General features: G+C 45.1%; 1 protein-coding gene and 1 long non-coding RNA gene across 2 annotated transcripts; one reads left to right on the top strand and one right to left on the bottom strand.

Moving 5' to 3' along the window:
- The first annotated feature begins 1,563 nt into the window (after positions 1 to 1,563).
- On the top strand, positions 1,564 to 22,575 carry EHHADH (enoyl-CoA hydratase and 3-hydroxyacyl CoA dehydrogenase). The gene is made up of 7 exons (XM_072344965.1): positions 1,564 to 1,696; positions 5,297 to 5,400; positions 6,127 to 6,299; positions 7,495 to 7,606; positions 7,820 to 7,924; positions 13,186 to 13,527; positions 20,181 to 22,575. The coding sequence occupies exons 1-7, from the start codon at positions 1,623 to 1,625 to the stop codon at positions 21,449 to 21,451; spliced, it is 2,181 nt and encodes a 726-aa protein (XP_072201066.1). The 5' UTR covers positions 1,564 to 1,622; the 3' UTR covers positions 21,452 to 22,575.
- On the bottom strand, positions 8,081 to 15,928 carry LOC140256423 (uncharacterized). The gene is made up of 3 exons (XR_011904708.1): positions 15,667 to 15,928; positions 13,744 to 13,912; positions 8,081 to 11,597 (listed from the first exon to the last, which is right to left on the bottom strand). It is a non-coding gene; the product is annotated as an uncharacterized lncRNA (long non-coding RNA).
- Positions 22,576 to 22,918: the final 343 nt, after the last annotated feature.

The raw sequence follows: 22,918 nt of genomic DNA, 5'->3' as shown, positions 1-22,918 counted from the left end.
CAAACAAACTTCGGGGCTATCCATCAAGGAACATGAGCAAACTTAACAATTTTGTTACAGCTCATCTTAAGGTGGGGAATCAGGAAGGATTTATTCACTGAGAACAGGCTCCCAGGGCAGTGGGCACAGCCCTAAGCTACCAGAGCTCAAGAAGAATCCAGACACCACCCTCAGATATATGGTCTGATTTTCAAGTGGCGCCAAGTCAGGGGTTGGACTCAATGTGCTGCCAAACAAGCCCTGGTCCAAATAAAACTCCTTAAGACCAATGTGGTATTTAGAAGCAAGCATTCTTTAATATAGCACTGGATGCACAAGGGGATCCTTCCATCTTATCATAGAATGACCAAGGTTGGATAAGACCTCCAAGATCATCCAGTCACCCACCCACCTACAACCAGTATTTTCCACTAACCCATGTCCCTCAGTACAACATCTGAATGCTTCTTGAACACCTCCAGGGGCAGTGACTCAACCACCTCCCTGGGCAGCCCATTCCAGTGCCTAACCACTGTTTTGGAGAAGAAATTATTCCTATCATCCAACATGAATCTTGCCTGGCACAACCTGAGGCCATTCCCTTTAGTCTTACTGCTAGTTATGAGAAAGAAGAGGCCAACCTCTACCTCTCCACAACCTTCACTCAGGGAGTTGTAGGGAGCAATAAGGTCTCCCCTGAGCCTCCCCTTCTCTGGACTGAGTTCCCTCAGCCTCTCCTTGTGCTCCAGACTCCTCACCATGCACCTCAACAGAACAACAGCACATCCCTTATAATACATTTGGGTACAGCACCTCCATGTGCTTGGAGAGAGGTCATGAGACCTCAAGCACCTCTCCCATTCACACACATTTTGTTAGTTAACAATCTCCCTTTTAGCAGGCTAGGCAGACACGCTGATTTTCAAGATGCTCCTAAAAGACAAGATTAACCACACCAACAACAGATGATCCTTGTGGGTCCCTTCCAACTCAGGATGTTCTATGATGGAGGACCTCACTGTACCAAGTGGCTGACTTGGCCAGGAGCTATAAAAGAGAGATTAGAGATACATAATAAGCTAGCTTTCCACAGCAAGCTATTTAGGTTAAACTACACCCCACTCTGTGGATTAAGCCAACAGCCTACAGCTCCATTGGGTGCCCAGGGCCCTCCCAGCCGACCTTGGGCATCTCCAGAGACTGGGCAGCTCCCTGGGAACCTGTGCCAGGGCTTCACTACTCTTTGCATGAGACATTTTCCTTATATCCAACCTAAACCTCCCCTCTTTCAGTTTGAAACCTTTTTCCCTTCCTTCAGATCCTGCTAGATCCTGTTTCAGATCCTACTAGGCCAGCCAGGGTCCGGCCCCTTCCTTCCCACAGCCTGCCGTTAGACAGAGACGGGCTGCTCACACATCTACCTGAAGCTCCTTTCCCTCAGGAGGACCCTTTCCTGCTTCTTAGCGTCTGGCAGCGACTCCAGCAGGACCAGCCCTCCTACGTATGGCTTGTATTCAAACACACGGAGCACGCTGCGCTGACAGTGACCCCGCAGGGTGCCGTGCCCTGTCGCGTTCCGCCCCGCCCCGCCTGGGCAGGCCGCGCTGTAGGCCGGGCGCCGGGCAGAGGCGCGGAGACTCGGCATGGCGCAGTACGCGAGGGGCGCCGCGGCCGTGGCCGTGATCCGGCTCCGCAACCCGCCGGTCAACGCGCTGAGGTAAAGGCGGCACCGCCCGGCCATGACGGGAGGCGGGCCCGCTGCTCGGTTAGAGGGACTCAGGGTTTCTCTGCACAGGCTGGGTGCGGCCGTGCCACTGCGCTCCTCAGTTCGGGTGGCTCCTGCAGAGCGACAACACGAGGCTTAGAGCTTAGATACCGCTTTGCTATAACCGCGCCGAGCTCCTTCGGGATTTGTGCTCCTTGCTATCATGTTTAAAGGGGATTTTTTCCCCCTCGGGATAAACGCCAGGTTCATGGCTGTGTGCTTTCTGCCACCTCCCTTGGAATCTCTCGTCAGTCGCAGCGTTAGCTCAGCTCTTCTGCTCCCCAGTTCCTGTGCAGTTAGGTAGAAATCGGCTTTCCCTCCACGATTTGCTGCTTCTCACACTGGCTGATAGCTTTGCTTCCAAGTGTGCACAGGGGTTGGGGCAAAGAGCTCTGTGAGCAGAGGGCACGGCTCAGTGGGAGGCACCAACATCCACCCCGCTGCCAGAGTGCAGACTGCTCACGTGCCTTTAAAAACGATGAAGGCATTGACCTCCCAACGCTACACCTGGTGAAGAAGGTGATCTCAGACCAGCTGGGGACAGGCGGCCAAGCAGAGCCTCTGAAGTTGTACTTTTCCACCTTTCCATCTGTACTCATGAGGCAAAACCCACTGCAGACACACACAGCTTCTGAAGCAGGCCCTGGTTCTCATAGTCCTATTGTGCTGCTGCTCATGGGGCTGGGGTGAGTAGCCCTGGGGCCGAGCAACCACTTGGTTCTTGGGGCTGCCTTCAGCCAGCCTAGCTCTGCATCTTCTCCTTACATGATTGCAAGGCATGTGTGAGGACAGAAATCTGCACGGCGTGGGTTTAAATCAGTTAGGATGCCATGAAACTTCAGCTTGCAACACAGGATGGAGCCGGCAGGTAGATGAGATCAGTCCAACAGCTGGCAGGCTCAGGTGGCAAACACAGCTCACGTGCAGCTGGAGTGTGGTGCAGGCTCTTCTGCTCACCTGTAGCAAGTAACAGAAGGAAAGTCTGGTTGTTAAGGGCTTCTAATTTACCTCCTGATTTACTAAGACTTGCTGAATTTGCAAGGAGCAAGCATGACAACTGCGCAGAGCTCAGCTTCACAGCCAGGCTTGCGCCATTGGGTTAGCAGTTAGAGTAAGACCTGGTTTAGCAGGATCAACAGTTGTTTTGTAATGGCAGCTTTGAGCTGAGACCTGGCTATAGTGAGGGAAGGTGGAAGGCACCCTGTGATCCTTGTGTGTACCTTCTGCTCCTGCATATTTTAGTTACTCTGTCTGCAGGGTAGCAGGTTCATGATTGCTGCTTGAGATGTCTGTTTATGTAGGTGATAGCAGGCAGGGAAAGTTACAGACAGGAGCTGTGTCCTGCAGTCCTGACAATTTAATTTCACAGCAGGCACAGATGCTTTTTAAAGGGCTGATGTGCTTTTCCTGCTCTGCTGTGCTGCAGCCTCACCTCTTTCTCCCCATTAGAAGTGATACTCAGCACTGTTTGCCCAGCTCCCTCTCCATCGCACCAGCCATTAGCACTTTGGAAGCCACTCGTGGGTAGAAATTTGCTTTTTGCTGTCTGACAGCATCTGCTGCTGTGCAGGTACCTCCCAGGCGGTGCTTTCCTATGGAATATTTGCTGACTTGTGAAGCTGGCAGCAAATTTGGTCCCCACACAACCTCTCTTCAAGCTAATCCATCTCTCCACCAACAGAGCTGGCATGAACCAAACTTGCTTTTGTTTGTTTTTTTTTCTCCTGGTTTAACTTCCAGAGGTCTGCAGTCCTAATGCATCTGTGAGAGCACAGCTTAGAGTGGAGGTGCTTGGATATGCAAGGAACTGGAAGTTTGGGGGACAGAGACAAAACTTACAAGGGAAATGATCAGCCATAGCCTGTGAGCAGAGGTGGGCTGCTGGCACTGCGTGGCTCTGTGGGACACTCAGGAAAAAGGTTTTAAGAAGTGGAAAGCTTACTCAGATGCGAATAAGAAAGCCTGTAAAACATGACAGGAGAGATGTAAGCTGGAAATGAAGAGGATTAAAAATACAAAGAATGCATTGCAAAGCATGCTAAAAACAATAGGGGGAAAAAGCAGGAGAAAAAAAAAGAACTCCATCAGTTACAGTTCAGGAAAGGGATCTTTACCACTGAGTAATCTTTGAGATCACCAGCTCAATGTGCTTGGACAGCCCAAAGAACCCAGCACATATGCTGAGAACAGAACAAAAGAGAGAACACCATTCCCCTATGATAAAAAAAGAACACTAAAGGACTTCTGAAGTACTGCGTGTAGTTCTGGACTATGCATTTGCAGAAGGACACAGGGACAATCTGGAAGGGTATAACCAAAACTGAAAGGCCAGAGCAGTGCACTAAGAAAGCACGGTGAAGAGGTTGAGAGTCATCAGGTTGGAGGGGAAAGGCTGTGGGAGAATAAGGGTGAGGTTTATGAAATCCCAAAGAAGGTAAATAAATTTGTCTATTTCTGATTACAAAATCCTGCAGTAGCTGATGGAGGGGCATTTGATTACACTGCTAGGAGATTGTTTTCAAAGAGATGATACAAAGCTTGATACCACAGGAGCCCGTGGAGGCAGATGGGTTGGCAGGATCAAGGATTAGACAAATTCATGAGCAGCAGATCTGTAAGGGATGCTAAATGAGGGTATGTAGATACATACCAGACCATCCCTCATGCAGCGACTGTGGATGCTTTGAACACTGGGGGAAATACAAAGGCAAGGGACCAGACCTGCACGACGCACTAAAAGCATTTTCTATTGTTAGATTGCAGCCTGGCTGAGTTAATTTTCAGGATTCCCTTGAGCTACTTTCATTTATCTTTAAATCCATGTTTGCAAATCCTTTCAAAATAATAATAATAATTTAAAGCCTTGTTACAAACCCAGCACATCATCACTGCGATGGGTAGTTTTGTGCAAGGGAAAAATAACTTGGTGTGGTCAGCCCCAACAATGGTCTGTGCTGGGGGGCATGTTGTACCCACCCAGCATGCTGCTGAGATACATAGCACTGAAGCACCCCGTCGGGATGGCTTTTCTTGCAGTCAGAACAGTACACATGGCAGAGCTGAGTACATAGCAGTGAATTTCTCATTGTTACTGTTAAATGAATGATGCTGTCACGCAGTAATGAAGTAGTTATGCAAATGAGGGTGACTTTTTGTCTCTTTCATGCTCCAGCTGTTTGAAGTTGTGATACTCTTGAGGATTTTTACAATTCCACTGTCATACATTTTACTATGATTTCCTTCATGGAAAATGACATCTCTTAGTATCAGTTACAGCGTGTGCATTGCATGCCATGCAGCTCACGCTGGGCTGGGACGTGTCCTGGGGCAGCCACATTGCTCCAGGGCAGGAGAACGAGAAGCTGCCAGAAGTCTGGGTGATGATTCCTCCTCTTTATCCCACAATAAAGATTCAACCAGAGAGGTTGTGGCAGAACACAAAGCAGAGGACAGACATGCATGGATTCACTGCTTATTTTCACCGAGCTGCTTCGTGTTGGTGGAAAAGTAACACTGTTGGTTGTTAGTCACTGAATCTCTCATTTATTTCAGTTTGACAGTTCTCCAGGCATTAGAGGATGGACTGAAAAGAGCAGATGCAGATCCTTCAGTGAAAGCTGTTATAATCTGTGGTGAAAATGGGAAGTTCAGTGCAGGTAAGACATTCCTTCAAACAGTATGAGAAAAAGAGGAAGAACTCTGCCCACATCTGGAGTTTCTCTGCCACGTAACACTAACAACAAAATGCCACCGATTCTGATATGGCTGAAAATGGCTGCAAGACAGTGAACCTTTTCTGCTGTCTCAGACTGATGTGGGACACATCACACATTGGACTGTCCAGGCCAGAAATAAGCCAGTAGATTCATGCTGAACCCGGGGACAACTTCTTATCTTCCTGTCTTCCTGATATGCTGGTGTCTCATGACATTGTATAAAACCTTAGGACCAAGAATTAGCCAATTATATATACCCATCATGGGATGGGGCACTTGTAACAGATCTCCTCCAGTTGTAGAGATCTGTGAAGCTAACAGATTTCTGTGGAGTTTGACATTACCTGTAAGTAGCAATTCAACTTCTCCAAACTAAATTTCTTTTATTTTTTTAAGTAAGCATCCTTGCAAATTACTGGAGTAATTGCATGATCATTACAGTTACATACTCTTCTATTTTGCCATCCCCTTAGCACACTGAATAGGCTTAAGGAGCCTGGGTTTCTTGCAGCTGGTCTCAAGAGACCATTGCCTGTTAATATGCCAGCAGCGTGTTCTGTCAGTCCTCAGTCATCTGTGAGTGATGACGTTTAATGGCACCGAGGGAAGAGTCATTCCACTCCCTGCCTCCTCCACTAATTCCTTTTCATCTTTGTGCTTCCACAGGCGCTGATATTCGAGTATTTTCTTCTCCAGAGAAACAGGGTCTTGGCTTGGGCCCCATAGTTTCTCTCATAGAAAGGAGCGAGAAGCCTGCTGTGGCTGCCATTGAAGGCATTGCCTTGGGGGGAGGCCTGGAGGTGGCACTTGGCTGTCACTATCGTATCGCACACGTGCAGGTAACACTGTGAAGTAGAGAAGTTGGTGGGAGCATCTGGAGCCTGTGGCCATGTACAGAGTGGGAGGCTGCTCCTGAAGAGCATCTGAGCAGCGTGTCTTTTCTAATTAGAAACTTAAGAAACTGAGTGTTAATTTGCACTCATTCTCAGTAGTCATCAGAATTCTGTGGAGCTGGATCATGCAGCATGAATTCCTCTTATTTTCGTCCCCAGTCATGTGAAATTTAGCATTTCTTTCTGCGAGTGGCCTAGTTTCAATAGGTGAAACTCAGCTATAGCACAGAGCACTTACAATTTCATTCCTCTTGGGCTGTTTCCTCAGGGTGCACTCTAACCAACAGACAGCTTCCCCTCCTCCCCATTTAAGTCTTTCAAAATCATCTTTTCTTATTTCTCTCAAATCCCTTCCTTCAGGATTGCCCAACTGTCTTTTAGCAGCACCTCATCTCCTTACAGAGACTCTTCCCTGACAGGAGCATCTCCTCACTTTTCCAGAGTGAATCACTTTCTCCCTGACAGCGTGGGTTGCTGTGACACAACGAAGAGGCACTTTATATACCCTGCATGTGACCTAAGATAGGTGCTGGTAGTAGCGGTCTTAAAATGACCCCACATCTCTTTAAGAGCTCAATTAGAAATGTACAGTTAAAAAAAATAAATGCAAGCTGAATAAATATTGAAATGAAGATAGGAGCTGTCACTGGCTTCTTTACCATAACTCTAATAAATCTCAAGTGCATCAAGAAGTACCTGAGCAGTTTTGAAGGATAATGAAGTGTTCAGTATGTGAGTGTATTTCTCATAAATAAGGAAAGGAAACAGCAGGTCATAGAGATGCTGACAACTGCTTACCTTCTTGAGCTGTGCAGATGGAAGCATTGATTTGCATGTGTTGTGGTCTAGGGTGATGCTGTTGTCTCTGTCGGTCTCCTCCAGCATTGTGCTAGTACTCATACACCCACTGATGGATCATACTCTTCTGCCCTTGTACAGAAGTTCTTGAAAAATTTGAGTGGGCTTCTGGGTTAAACCTCTCACACAGCAAAAAAAGCAGAAATGAGGATTTTATATAGTAGTTCTTCAAGGATTCCTAAAGAATCAGCACATGAATCAGGTCTGATTGTCTTTGTTCTGCTCAGTTCCTAATTATCAGTCTTGTTAATCAGATTTGTTGTTGAATTTGTCTCTGATTTAGGCACGGATGGGTTTACCAGAAGTCACAATTGGGTTACTTCCAGGTGCTGAAGGCACTCAGCGGCTCCCCAGACTGATTGGGGTTCCTGCTGCTCTGGATATAATTACTACAGGTAAAGTGCTGTGCCATGCTCTGTATGTAAGGATAACAGTGGGTCATACCATTGCTTTTGTCTAACGAATCCTAATGTTTGTTTGTAAGGACATAGCTACTTGAGTTGAGATTCAGCTCAATTCTTCTAAGGATAGATTTATCAGATCAAAAAAAGAGCGAAATCACGTGCAACACCCCAACTGTAAACACCTTATTTCTCTTTTCATCATAGGAAGACACGTTCCTGCAACTGAAGCACTGAAGCTGGGCTTGGTTGATGAAGTTGTGGAAGAGAACACAGTTGAAGCAGCAATCCGTTTGGCAAACAAGTTGATTGGTGAGGAGAGAATTGTAGCAATGCCAAGAAATAATTGGTGAGGCTGAAGAGAATTAGAACAAAGCCCATTAGCTTGTTCCAGCCTTCACATTCCATTCATTGGGTTTTGGCATCCATATGAAATAGAATTAACAGCAGGATTTGTTTTCTGTTAAGTGAGAGTTAAAAACCTCAGATGCTGAAGAGCTGCAGAAATTTGGGTGAGGATTCAGAGGAAAAATACAGAGTCCTCATGCTTCTATAATTTTATATCCATGCTTTTCTGGACTACTGCACTCAACTGAATTTAGAGACTAAGTGCTCTTTCTATACATAGTTTGGGATGACAGCTGGCATTGTATGTAGTCTGGTTGTGCCATCGATAACAGCTAATCAAAAATAACGTTCTTCCTCTAGTGGAGGGACTGGCACATCCTCAGCTGAACTCAGTGATCCACGAGTAACTGGTATCCTTTAGCTGCTTCATGAGAAAATGGGACTACAGAGACGTGGGAGACATGCAGGAAGATTTCACCACCTTAGAAGTAACAAAGTCAGATTCACAGGATTTAGCAAAGAGAATCGTTCACAGACCAGTCTGAAAAATATCACCTTGAGAGAAAACAGAACATTTTCCCCCCATCTTTGGAGATGGACCATTGTCCACAGTCAGAATTAGATGTAGATTCCTTTCACAAGGCACACACAAGGAAGAAGGAAAACAACATCTCCATCTGTTGGGGAGCAGTGAAACGCTGCTTCTTTCCTAGACAAGTTAAACTCTTCCCTCTCTGGATTATGAATGACACCTTGTGTAAGATCTACACCAATACTGGTGGCAGAAGCAGTATGTCATCAAATGATTAACAGGTACTTTGCTAGGTGTAGCAAACTGGCAAGCATTCTGGTTTTCAACAAATGCTATGTGAAACTGGGTGAATTTTAGACATTTGTAAGCTTATTTCTTCTGTGAGAGGCATGGTGCAGCAAATGAGAATTGCAAAAATCATCTTCACTTTAGATGAGAACCTCAGGAATGAATCCCTGAATGCACTATACCTCAGTATAACTTGCTTTCTGGAACTTACATCTACTGCCATGACTCGCAAATCCATGTTCTGTAGCTTCACTTCCCTAGGAAAATGTCACTAGCAAGAAAAGTTAAGAACTAAATAAGCATACAAAGATCCTAGCTGGATATCCAGTAAGTAACCTGTCTGTTCCAGTCCTGCTCATTACTAGCTTTTCTTGCACCAGTGACAACTGAGTAGTCTGCTGAAGGTTTTTCACATCATACTATATACCAGCTCCAACAGGACTTCCAATAACATGCTTTCAGACTTTCTCCAACTGCTCTGCTGGCAGTGTGTTCTTTAACAGTGAAAGCACTGGAGACACAGTTCACCTTTATGTCTCTCCTACTTGGAGAATTCATCTTTAGTCTTTACAGAACATCGTGAGAAGCTTTGACACCCCATTTAGTCTCTGGTGACCTGATCAAGCTGATAGAATGGGGTACCCAGAGTCCACATATTCCTCGCGAGTCATTCCTGGCTTCAGCCTTTGCCTAACCTTAAAATTCTTCTGCCACACAACAGTAAACCAACACTTCCAGTTCCATACCTCAGTCTCTAACTTGGGGCTGCAAAAGAGATGTGACAGTCTCGTGTAGCTGGCCTGGTTTTTGTTCACAGTGAATTATGCTTTCAGTGAACATGTTTTAGGCAATCTTAAAAGCAGAAGTGGAATTACATAATGCTGTAACACAAGTGCACTTTATATGGAGGGCAGCATTTCATTTCTGAGGGTTTTTGTTGTTGTTTCTTAAAATTGAGGTTAACAACTGCTGGCTTCTTACAGAAGTAACTCATTGTCACCATTGGAATTTCTGCTCTTAGCCTGCGAGGGCTAAACTGCAGGATCCATCTCAGGGAACCAATTAAGATAATTCCTTTGAAGCTTTCCTCCGTGTTGGAGCTGCAGCATCTCACAGCGAGAAACCAGCCTCAGATGAGTGGCTGTACTGAAGCAGCAGTCTTTGTTTCTATACGTAGGTGGCAGAGCTACCTTTATGGCAGTTATGTTGGAACGTATCTTCATCCATACATTTTTTATGGAGTATTGCTAAGAATGAATACCTTCTGAACAGCTCCGAATCAATACCTGTAGGAGCACACTAAGACAGTTAAGATCTCTTATTTTTAGGCAAGAACAGTCTAAGAAGCGAGCGTATGTTCCCTTCCTTCAGGATAAATGGCCTCTAAGCAAAAGAAAGCATTTTCACCTTTGAAAGAGGAACAGATAGGAGCTACATCCTTGGAGACTAGAAGAGTGTTCTTTCATTAAACATGTTTGATACTGTAGTAATTCAAAGCTGCATTGCATGATTTGTCCACCTGATGGCATCACAAAATTGAAGAATTACTGCAATTGTTTGCAGCTTTTACTGCCCACCTCTGCTGGCCTTCCTGGGCTGGAGGAGAAAATGGCAGCTGATCCTCTGCGTGGCAGACTTCTTCAGAGCTCCCCTTTTATATCCCTTGCTTTATTTTCTTCCTTTATCTTCTTCAGGGCACAAAAGTACCCATGGTTTGCATCAAAGAGCCGAGCAACATCAGTTCAATTTAGATTAGTTCAGACCCCACTGGTATTGAACTCCACATGGAAAGAGGATTATGAGTTTGACTGTAGACCAATAACAGTAACTGTGTGGGATGCAGGTGCTTCTTCCGAGGCTCATGAAATCCACAGGAGTAACATTACTGCTCATGTAGTAATTGCGTGCCTTAAAGGCAGACTACTGGAGAAAAACTTTCACTTACAGTTGCAAGGGCCGTTAGTCCATCTCTGCACTCCATACAGATATTTGAATCTCTCTTAAGGGCATATCATTCTGGCTAATATTTTCCATAGACAGAAGGTGTAATAAAGTGCTCCTTTGAGACAACCAGAGGATAATAAAATCTGATAGGAGCCATACTCATCTCTAGCTGACATGAAGCTGCTGCTAGCCTGAGAAGCAGGGGACCACTTTCAGCTTCACTCCCTAGACACGCGCAAGCAGTTCAATGCAGTAGACGGGTTGTTGGGCTAACGCTGCCTCTTGTATCTGAAGTCCAGTGATATCCCTAGAGTTCACCACTCTGGAATACTCTTTTTGTTTTAATAGCACAGTATTTGATGCTGCAGGCTTACTGTTGCTTTTTCTGATAGAGGTTTCATGAATTTGATCCATCCTTCCGGCCACCTGGACTACAAGCTCTAATAAAAAGTAGGTATCTGTGTTAGGTCCTGTACATAGATACCACTTTTCCTGTATCATGGTATCTGATGCTGCTCATCATGTTCCTGCTTCTTTGATTTCAGAAATCAAGCTGTAGGTATCCTGCACAGGTTTAGATTCACATCATTCTTTCCTCTTCATAAAAACAAACTGCATGGCAGTACTACAGAAATACTTTGCTAAATTGAGTTTTGGTTACTCTCTTCAGGATCCTGTATTATCTCATGTCCTCCCTCAGTATTTTTGCTTACAAGTACTACTTTACCTGAAGACCATCCATAAAGGCTCCCAGTAGTCTCATCACCACAGCAGCGATGCATGAAGTCTCTCAATCTGCTCAGTTCTCAGTGGCCTTCCAGCCATCAGATTTGCTTTCTGGGACAAACCCAAGGTTTCCTTTTCAGCAAAGACCTGCATAAAGAGCATTCTTATGTTAGAAACACGCGTTTTGGGAAGACAGAGGATTCAAAAATAAACAAACATCATCTTCACTAAAACCCTGCAGTACGGACAGTGAACGTAGATTGAATCTGCCAGTGGGGAAATGTTATTTTCAGTTTACTTTACAAGGAAAGTTACTTAGTGTTACTCTTTCTGTCTGTTCTACAGAAGCCTTAATTAAAAAGCCTGAGCTCTGAAGAGCTTTGTTTCAGGAAATGAGTACTAACTCATCATGTTTGTTTTACTTAAGAGACCTAGAGCCAGGCCAAGTTCTTCAGGCAACCACAATTGGTTGGTACTGCTATTATTCCCATTTTTCAGCATCCTGTGTATTCTGGGGCACCAGATTTCCTGCTCCTGAGTCTTCTGCTGATGCATTGGCATTTTAAGTTAGACAGTGGGGGAAAAAAGGGAGGGCTGGACGCAATATACCACCTTTGAAAGAATCATGCTTCTATGGCAGGGCTTGTAACAGAAGCTGGAGCAATTAGGTTACATGGCAGAGAGCATCTCAGCCCTGGGCTCCCATCAGCATGGGCCCAGCCACCATCCTGCTTTTTGTTGGTGATCCTGGATGCTTCTGGGAACAGTGCTGCAGTACATAACATTGTCTTACATTTAGATAAAGATCTGGATGTGGCTGTAACTTTTTTGTGGAGCTTTGGAATATTGAGGAGATACATCCTGAGTTTCAAGTCTTGTTCCACCATGTTTGTTTACTGAGACAAGCTGCCATTAAGAATATAAGGAGTACCCTGAATATGGGCAGATCATAGATCTCCCAGCAGTCACTGAGGTTCATAATTCTGAAGAGGACAGAGAGGATTTCAGTGTCTGTAATGTAACTAACTTCTCTCAATTAAAAATCCTTTCTAGGTATTACCATAGCAACCTCTGTCTGTAATGAGGCTTGTGTATTTGTGTGGCTGCTTGATTCACCCCTTGCTGACACAGAAGCTTGAACTCTTCCTTGTTATTCATTTGCTCCCCAACCCATGCTGTGTGAGCCATCCTCTTGGCTAGTCCCACAGGGAATGGAGGGAATCCTGCTGTTAGGGAAGAATTGAAATCAGGGTGTATTTCTCAGTTATTCATATAAATGCCTGGGTCAGAACCCTGGCTAGAATGCATCTGGCTAGCAATGAGTACTAAGCAATACTGAGGGAAAACTTCAGTATTGAAGCATACAGGAAAAAACAGCCTTATGAATGTGACAGCTGGGACAGAGGAATTAGAACTGGAGAAGTCAAGCCACTCTTTAGCTGAGAAGAGGAGAGATTTATGTCTTTGAAATTGAAATCTCAGTTCATTGAATTCTGGAAAGAAGGGTCTTGAAAAATTGCCACTGACAGAGCAAATAATGCTAAAGGGAAACGCCAGACACATTAATACTAGACCCAAATCATTGTGCTATGCAAGTCCTAGTAGTGCAATAGGTTTAGCAGGAAGAGGAAGAAAGGTATAATGCAGTCCTATTCTATGTAGAAACAGGTGAAAATCCACAGTTCTCCTGGAAATGCAGATGTTTTGTTCCCTAACTCCATTTTTCTACCCACAGGCCAGCCCTTAGGACACCGCAGGATCAGCCTGAAGCCAGTCCCCAAATTGCCCAACATGGAAGCATTTCTCAGTGATGCTCTTGTGAAGGTGAAGAAACGGGCCCAAGGGTGCCTGGCACCAGAGCTGTGCTTCCAAGCAATCAAAGCTGCTACAGAGCAGCCATTTGCAGATGGAGTTCGTAAGGAGAGAGAGCTGTTTAACATCCTGCTGACTTCAGGCCAGGCCAAAGCACTGCAGTATGCTTTCTTTGCGGAGAGAGCAGTGGAGAAGTGGACAATACCCAATGGAGCTTCATGGAAAAGTGCTTCACCTCAGCCCATCCGCAAAGCAGCTGTGATAGGTAAGGGGATGGAAAAGCCATTTCACTTCCTGACTGTAAACAGGAGAGCCCCTTTCAGGGAGCAAGTAAGATGATGCTTTACCCATGGCAGAAAGGCTAAGTAGAATTCACAGGACATACATATTCCAGGCCCATGGATGACATAAAAGAAGTCACCACTGTATAAGTAAGCTCAGAGAATCAAATGCTAAGTTAAGTGCTACTATTGCTACTTACCATTCTTAAGAAACAGGTGGGATTAATGTCCCTTCAATCCAGAGCGAGCTTCATCTGTGGACCACATGTATTCTCTTCCCTTGGAAGAGCTGTTGTGTTGAATCCTAGCTTTATGCCATGTTGTAAGCAGGTTTGCTTGAAGTTCTCCTCCTCTCAGTCTAGTTCCGTACTGAAAGTATAGCATGCACAGAGTCACTCAGGGATATATTAAAACAAAAATGTTTTGACAGCTGTATTTTTAAGAAGATTTCATCTCACTGGGATCCACTGTTGCCATTTTGTAGCCCAGCAAGATAATGCCTTCATTAATTTTTTATGAGAGCCATTTAAACAAAACCTTTGATGCACTGCTGAGATTTATTATTGAAAAAAAAAAAAAAAAGCATCTTTCAGCTCTGCCTGTTGATAGTAGCACTCGAAAAATGGTTAGATGAGTAATGGAGTGCTTGGAAAACATCCATCCTGTTTCAGAGGAAGCTCACCAAACCAACACCGCTCTGTCCTGGGTAGTTCTCAGGCCTCCTATACTCTGAAATAGGAGCCTACTGGAAATCTATCTCAGGCCATAAAAAACACTTTCTTTCAGTTCCCTTTGAAAGTTCCCTTCTTTCCATTCGCTTCCCTGAATTAATCCATGCTGTATTTGTCATGAAAAGGTTTTTTTTTTAAGTTTTGGTCCACAATCCTTGTAAGAAAGATCTGTGACCTTTGTGTCATTCAGGTAATAAGGTAGGAATTATTGCCAAACTATTGCTTAGGTTCATGCAACCCCAAACAGGACAGTCCTGCAGTATATTCTCTAGCAGAAAGAGCTTGTGCTGAACTTTTGTAGAAATGATCAGGTGACCAGAGTCAATATTAGGACAGACATTCTTTGTTATGTACTGATTAATCATGCTACAATAAATAGCACAGTTGAAAAACTCTGATAGCAGTAAGAATATAGCCTGAAGGGCCATTCAGAACATCTGATCAGTTTAACTTGGTGCTGTAACTAAGGAGCAAGAGCTGGCTTCTCCCCAAAAGATGGGGAGGAAGGCAGTAAGGCACCAGAGAGCCACAGGTTGAAAGTGTCCTTTAGAAGTCATTCTGTCCACCACCCATGCTCAAACAGGGCCACCTAGCACCAGTTTCCCCAGTCAGCCCTCCAGAATATACTGAGGCATCAAATCCCCAGGTACAGCATTATGCATTTCCCCTTGTTGAGCTTCACAATGTTCCTGCCAACCCACTTCTCCCTCTGGATGGCAGCACAGCCTTCTGGTGTATCAGTTATTTAGAGTACCAGAGCAAGGCAGTCAGAGCAGGCACAGAAATCACAGCCAGACTCTACTAGACATCCAGTTGATAAAACAAAACAGACACAATAAAGAAAGCACAAGGTAAAGTTAAGAAACCAGTCAGCAGGTTGAGGTCTGGATCAGCAGTGGGCATGGCCAAAGGCAAGCATTCTTCTCATATAGCTCAGGAAGGGATTAAAGGCCCACAGCTGAGCTTAGTGTGGGCCCTGAAGCCCAAAAGCAGTGGACATAGGGTGGAGGTTTGAGATGTAGCTGGTCAAGGTCATTAAAACTTATGAATGCACTCAAAGCCCTGACACCTTCCAAAACTCTTAATTCTTTCTCTAAATCGCTTCTATCAACACAGCTCCCGTAACCAGCTATTATAGCTTGATTTATTTGTACTAGGTGTAAGACCTTATGCTTGGTGTGATAAGCAGCAGCTATTTTAGAGATCATTGATCACCTCCTTTTAGTTCTCAGTCGTATACCATGCTAAATGTCATTGTTTTCCATCACTTTTTTCTGCCACTCCACGTGGCTGTATGGTATGAAATAGGGGCATATAGTTGTCTCTGACCAGTTCTGGATAGCCTAAGAAAAGTATTAGCCACAATCCAAAAATAAGGAAAGAATAGCTTACCCCAGTCTGAAAACAAAGGCTCACTAAAAAACACCCAGAAGAAAGCAGTCTCCAAGCAGAGATGTTTCTCTTATGGCTTCCAGCCCTTAAATGGGATTCTGGTCACATGGGTGAATTACTTGCACCTGTGCTCCCAGTGCTGGTGCACCCCTTCACCAGGTGCTCAATCACCAGTTCAGGCTGTGACCTAGCAGTTCACCTGCCTTGAATACATGAAATGAAAGCCTTTTGGAGATGGGTGTGGAACATGCCAACTCAATTGCAGTTTCTTCTCTCAGGCTCACATAATAAGAAGTCATTCTCCAGCCAGTACCATGCTGTGCAGTGTCATAGTTCCACATCCTTGATCTTTAGCATGTTCTTGTAGTGACAAAAATAAACATCTTAGGGATGATTTTTGAGGGACTGACAACTTTTAAAATAGGGCTGACCATCCTTTTAGAAGTACTGGGTGTCAATAGGTTACCCAGGGTCTCTCTATTTTCACTGGAGAGAGGAAGTCACTCAGAGCAGGATTTTTGCATTCATTTGCAAGCCTCATTTTTCCAATAGGCAGTGCTGTTTCCCACACTAAAAGCCCTTGCAGTATGCTGGTTCTTCTGTCTATTATCACTGCAAAATGAGAAGCTACTGAGCAGACCACTGTGACTTCTTCCTTCTCCATTGCCTCTTCTGTCAGCACAGAGGACCTTTAGGGGATGGAAGCAGTGTCATGAGTGCTGGGGAAGCCCTGCCTTGTGGACTCGGTGTCAATCTAATATTAGCAGGACTTGTTAGAGGGAGCTGGCACTGAGTCTTAATGTATATTCAACATCAGGGATTATGTGTCATTTTAGCAGGCCTGCTTGATAGATGGCATTGCTGATGACTTGGCAACTGTTCCTGTGAATCCTGGCCTCCCATCAGCTGCCCTTATCTGCAGTTTGCTCACTGAATGACTGATAAGCAGGTAGCACCCAGCTGTGCAGGTTCCCACCTGATCTTGACCTACCTGTCCTTGGCTGACTTTAGCCTACCTCATTTGCTTCTGCTTCCAGATATTTGGTGTCCATCTCTTTCCACTTACTCTCATTCCTCGTCACCCAGAAAGAGTTCATCTCTATCCCTTCTGCAGTCTTTCCACATCTCCCTGCTTGCCTTGAGCATCACATTACTTCTGCTTGAAATTAATGCCCAGAAACAAAGAAGTGGCTCCAGTCAGAATCAGTCCACCACCACCAAATGCTCATTGTTATTTTTAACATGGGAAATGAGATCATCTTCACATGTTCTTACCAACCTATAAAGTATTGTTCCTAATTCCTGTCATTTACAAGTTGAGATACTCGCTATAGTTCAGTATATTCAGTATATACAGTATCTTCCACTGATACGTATTTCTCTGGTGTGTGTGACTCTACATCAGTTTATACATATTCTGAGTTCGTTTTGAAACTTGTTTTTAAAATCCTTCAATTAATTTTGCACAATTATTCATATTCTCATACCTCATGTGATAGATCAGTAATTAACAAGAGCTATTCAATCAGCTTTCCCAACAAACCCATTTGCCATATCCACGTTTGACCTTAACTTTTGTGAGTTTAAGCAAAGATCGTGTCTGTGTCAAATCTACACTGCACAGTGAAAGATCAGAGGCAAGAGGGGTAGATACTGTTGTTTTCCTGAAGTGGATTTCACTTTTGGAATGCTTTGGGCATTCCTAATACAGCTCTGGAAACAATTCCTTGAATGAAAGACAAGTATTTAGGGTTTGGGTGTTGTTTTCAATAGGGCATTAAGAGCCCTATTGAGGAAGAAAATGAAATGTACAGTAGAAGTCCTGGAGTAGTTCTGTCCGTTAGCCATGCAGCATGAACAGAGCATGCAACATTTCCCATTCTCTTTCTTCCTGCAGCCTTCTAAACATGCAAGACCTAATGGTTTCCCCCATTTTTTTCCCCCATGATCATGAATCTCTATAAAATTGAAAGGGAAGTCCTCAGAAATGCTTCTTTCCCTGCTAAATAGCCAGATCTCTCCTTGGTTTTATAGCCCAATTTTAGAAAATATTTCCAGGGGAGTCATGCTGTGCAAGCTCTAATGTAACAAAACCCTTGGGGCTTTCATTACTCTCTCTGCCAGCTTCATTAAACATCATTTCATACAGGCCACTGAAGAGTTATGTAGTAAGTTGAGAGACAGCTTTTCTAGGTCAGAAACAAGCTTGGCAAGCTCATGTCTTATCTATAAGCCTACTCCTGTGGCCTAGAAAGTGTGGGACTACAGGCTTGTATGCCTGTCTGTCAAGGGATGGTAAAACCTAGATGGGAATACTTACACTCCGTGTGAATGAAAGCGAACAGCTGAATCAGCTACTGCCACCAGGATGGAGAGCTGGAAAATCACTGCTCGTGGAAGAGTCTTGATTTAGGTGGAAACAGCGTGTTCACACTGTGAGAGAACTGGTAAGATTTCAGTCGTGAAACTGATGCCGAGAGGAAGGGGAGTTACTAAGGCCCAGAATGTGGGGGTACCTTTGTAGTAGAGCTTGGAAATTCTAAGGAATGGCGTCCACCCTGGAAAGGAATGAGTGAATTGAGGAGGAAACCGTAAAGAACCAAATGCAGAACTGCAAGCCCTTCACCATGTTGTCTAAAGGGAGCCCTGGAGATGGGGCTGGGCTTGGTGGGTATACGTGAGGTGGTGAGAGGCGCTGCTGCTCTGAGAAGAAAGCAGTCTTTGTAGCTCGATAAAGACGAGGAGAAAGCTGGCTCTTGCACTCTGCTGCCACATCCACGCCTCTGAGAACAAAGCAAAGTGGGAGGAGGTATTTGTGTTTGTTTGCTTTTCAGTCAGCAAACCATGAACAATTAACCATTAAGAAATGATTCATGTTATGTGACTTCTATTTTCAAATTAATTTTTAGCAGCGTCTGATAATGAAGTAACAGATCTAATTTCCCATAAAGGAACTTCAGCATTTGCTTGGCAGTGAAATCGTTTGTGAGCAAGCTTCCAGATAGTGATATCTGTAAGAAATATGTTCTTAAAGCTAAGCAGGTTGAAGTGACTTCTGTGTACACAAGTTTAGCACATATAAAACTGAAGCAAGTCTGTGTGGCTTGCAGGAAAAATACACTACCTCATTTGACCTTCATTGTTGGAACTTGTTTAACTGATGACATAATTTCAGCTCTTCTCTATAAAGCTGCTTTAGACTAAAATGTTAATCCCTTTGTTTCGGTTTATTTGTTTGGCTGAATTTAATTTGTAAACCAAGGATTAAAAAAATAATAGTAATCATTTTTACAGAATTATAACAGACCTGGCCTTTGCATAGTTGTTCCTTTCCTTAGGATATTAATAATCCTCCCATTTGAGTGCTTTGCACTTTTAAAGCTGGTAAAATTGTGCTGGCTTTCTTACTAGTTTGTATTAGCTCTGTCCGCAAAGCCTCCATCGTGGGAGAATAGAATTAGTGTGGGCTGGGTATCATAGGAGAGTGTAAGCACGCAGCTTCACTTAATGTAACAGAGGGCTGAGCCAGGGGAAGGGCTCAAAAGGAGGGAAAGTATCAAGGCAGTAATGTCAGCAATGTTTTTTCTCAGGGTGTGGGCTGATTGTGGCACATTTGTGGATCTCAGAGGAAAAAAATACAGTTTAAATGGGTGATCGGTTGTGGACAAGAGTGTGGTTGGACGAGGGAGGCTGTATCTTTAGTAATCCTAAAAGTTAGGAATGGCGCTTATCAGAGGACTTGGAATGCCCCCCGTTGGCAGAGATGTACAATACAAAGTGTGAACAGCAAGCAAAAGGCTGCTGATGTTCAGGGTAAGAACACAATGTCAGTTCCATGCCTGAACTGATGATGAGTGATATAGGGGACATGAAAGTCGAGATCAGATTCTTCTGAGTTGCTTTAAAGAAAGAGCAGCTGAATTTGCATTCACATCAAAGATTACGCAATGAAGCGCAGAGTGAGACGAAGAGGAAGCTTGCAAGGAAGAGGAAGAAACCAACTGTCTGAGCTTTTCTGGTGTCAGAATATCTGTGTGGGGTGGCTTTGCTTGCAGAGATGTTCATCTGTGAGTGCCCATGAGGGGTCATCTCAAAAGGACCAGAGAGGCACTGGTGTCCTCAGGATGAAGCTGCCAGAAATAGTGCTGGTCTTCTGTCTTCACTCCCCAAGTTCTCACTATTAAGTGATGCCGGTTTCCATAGGGATAAAACTTTGCAAGGACAAGACATGAATCATGTGGTCCACACACACCACTGTGAATCCCGTTGGTATTTTGTAACCTTGAGAAGACACCAGTGTGCCTTTATGCTATTGCTCTTCAGACACTGAGGCTCCCTGAAAGAGAGACTTAACCTTCCTTTTTCTGAGTCTTCAGTTCTTTCTTTCTGCCTGTGCATTTTGCTTAAGCTTCTGCTTTTTATCTTGGAGATACCGAAGGAAGTGCTGCTGTCAAGTGACTGATTGTAACGTTTTCTATTCGTAGTTTCTGATTCCATCTCTCTTTTCTCTCCAGGGCTGGGAACAATGGGCCGAGGCATTGTGGCTTCTCTGGTTAAAGCCAAGATACCTGTGGTGGGCCTGGAGCAGGATCTGCAGTATCTGAACACGGGAAGAAAAGCCGTGATGCAGCTTTTGGAACGTGAGGCTATGAAAATGGAGCACAGTGCCCAAACCCTGGATTTCCATAACCCTGCACGACTCCAGTTCACCGTGGACTTTGATGTGTTGAGGGATGTAGATCTAGTTATTGAAGCTGTGTTTGAGAACATGGCACTAAAAAAGGAAATATTCAACAAGCTATCAAGAATCTGCAAGCCAGAGGCCTTTCTGTGTACAAACACATCAGCCCTGAATATCGATGAGATAGCTTCTGTCACCAGCTGCCCACAGCAGGTCATTGGCACACACTTCTTCTCCCCTGCTCATGTGATGAGGCTATTAGAAATAATCTATGGCCGTCACACGTCCCCCACCACCATTGCCACAGCCATGCAGCTGGCCAAAGTGATGAAGAAAGTTGGAGTGGTGGTAGGGAACTGTTTTGGGTTTGTTGGGAACCGAATGATGTTTCCATATGTACAACAAGCAGTTTTCCTTTTAGAGGAAGGAAGCAGACCAGAAAATGTAGATCGGGTTCTTGAAGATTTTGGGTTTAAGATAGGGCCTTTCCGAATGTCTGATCTTGCTGGGCTGGATGTGGGCTGGAGGTCTCGAAAGGACCAGGGCCTCACTGGGCCCTCACTGGCTCCAGGAACACCCGCCCGCCAGCGGCATGGTTATCGCTACAGCCCGCTGCCTGACCTGCTGTGTGAGAAAGGCAGGTTTGGCCAGAAGACTGGAAAAGGCTGGTATCAGTATGAGAAGGCTGGGGGTAGGACAGCCAAACCAGACCCGTGGATTCACAGCTTTCTGTCTGAGTACAGGGACACCCATCAAATCAAGACCCGCTTTATAGACCAGGAGGAAATCCTGGAGCGTTGCTTGTTTGCTCTTATCAATGAAGGATTTGACATCCTGGCGGAGGGAATAGCGTCAGGCCCAGAACACCTTGATGTGGTGTATATCAATGGTTATGGATGGCCAAAGCACAGGGGTGGCCCCATGTTCTACGCTTCCACTGTTGGGCTCCCTAACATTCTGGCTAAGCTGCAGAAATACTCTGAGATCCACCCTGATGTTCCCCAGCTGCGTCCCAGTGCCTTTCTGAAAAAGTTGGTGGCTATGGGGAACCCTCCTCTCAATGACTGGATGTCCTACCTACACAGGCAGAGCAACAAGCTGTGATGTCACTGATACCTGCTATAGAAATTCCTTGGAGGTTGATCTCATGAAACAGCTGCTGTAATTGCACTTTTCCAATCAGAACCAAAGTGCTACAGGCTGATAAACAATGTCAGTTACCTTCCTAGGTGAGCCTGATCTCTGTCTCACCTTGCTGCAGGCAACCACTGCCATCGCCCACCCTTTCCTCTTGCCACCAGCTTCACCCACCTTCTTGGCACACTGCTGTGTATAAATGCATTTCATTCTCCTCTGCATTTAATTCTTGAGAGCAGTGCATCTCTTCCAGTCTTTCTTTGTTGAAGGGACAGAACAGCACATGGCCCTCACAGCAAATCACAGCGGGAGGGGAGAGCAAGATGTCACAGTTCACCCAAGATCAGCTGGACGTACCAGATCCTGGCCTAAGTCTGTTTTCCAGTTTGTTCAGACCTTCCTTCTCCCTGCAGTGCAGTTTCCTCCAGCCCAGATTACTTGGCAATCCCAAGTGCAGCCATTTGGAGCCTGCTCCCTTCACCCTGCTAGGGAAGAGCTGGCACATTTCAGAGGTAAATTCAAAGGCATTGGTGAGAGCAGCTTTGGAGGGAGAGCAGGGGGCAGGGCTGGTACTGTCACCTGCTCCCTGCTGCCGAAGAAAATTCTAATAAATGACACAAAAGCCACATATGCATCAACCTGACTCACCTGCGCTGTGCTGTTGGCTCACAACTGGCATTCTGCATCCAGACTCCATCCTCTTTTATCATCCACCTGGCTTTGTCCAGGCAGAAACATCTTCTGGCATCTCTAAGTGCGGCTTTGCTTTGCCGTCGCTCCCCCTATCTTGCCTGCCTGTGGCTACCTAATAGATCTAATTGACCAGACTGAAACCTGGCCTGGCACTTATCGGGTTTTCCCTTGCACAGAGAGCGTGCTGAGAAGAGCAGGGCTCGAGAGCTGGGCAGGCAGACTTCCAGCAGAGAGCAGAGCAGGAGGAGTGAGCCAGAGCTCTTCCACGCTTTGGGCAAAGTCACCTATTGCTCACATCTAGTGAATTTATCTCCTAGGTTGGTGTCCTCAGGAAGATTAACGCTGAATGTCTAATTGGTGCTTTCTGTTTTAATAAAGCCATTTTGATTATCTAACGATGGATTATTGGGTATCGTACAGGGTAGCAGAAGGTGGAAAATGTGTTTGTTCTTTATACCTCCGTCGCTTCTTTATGTGGCAGAACTCAATATACTTCCTTTTTGTGAAGGAGCTCATGCTGGAAGTGGTTCCATTCTACTGTTTCCTAAACGGAGCTTCTTGTGCCTTTTTTCCACTCTTGCCCCAGTGCAAAACTGGGGTCAGGAAACCCTCCAGAAGCCAGAACCCATTTCCTTGTTCAAGGGATGATTTTCCTCCAGGACCAGAGAAAGCAATAACTCTTAGGAGCTGAAAACTGCTGCAGTTCTCCCCCCATCACTTGCGTGTCACAGCTGAGTGCAA

This window comes from Excalfactoria chinensis, chromosome 9 (genome assembly GCF_039878825.1).
Source record: "Excalfactoria chinensis isolate bCotChi1 chromosome 9, bCotChi1.hap2, whole genome shotgun sequence".
Classification (NCBI taxonomy): Eukaryota; Metazoa; Chordata; class Aves; order Galliformes; family Phasianidae; genus Excalfactoria; species Excalfactoria chinensis.
The sequence above is the reverse complement of the archived record's forward strand: the minus strand, read 5'-3'. Positions and strand labels throughout refer to the sequence as shown.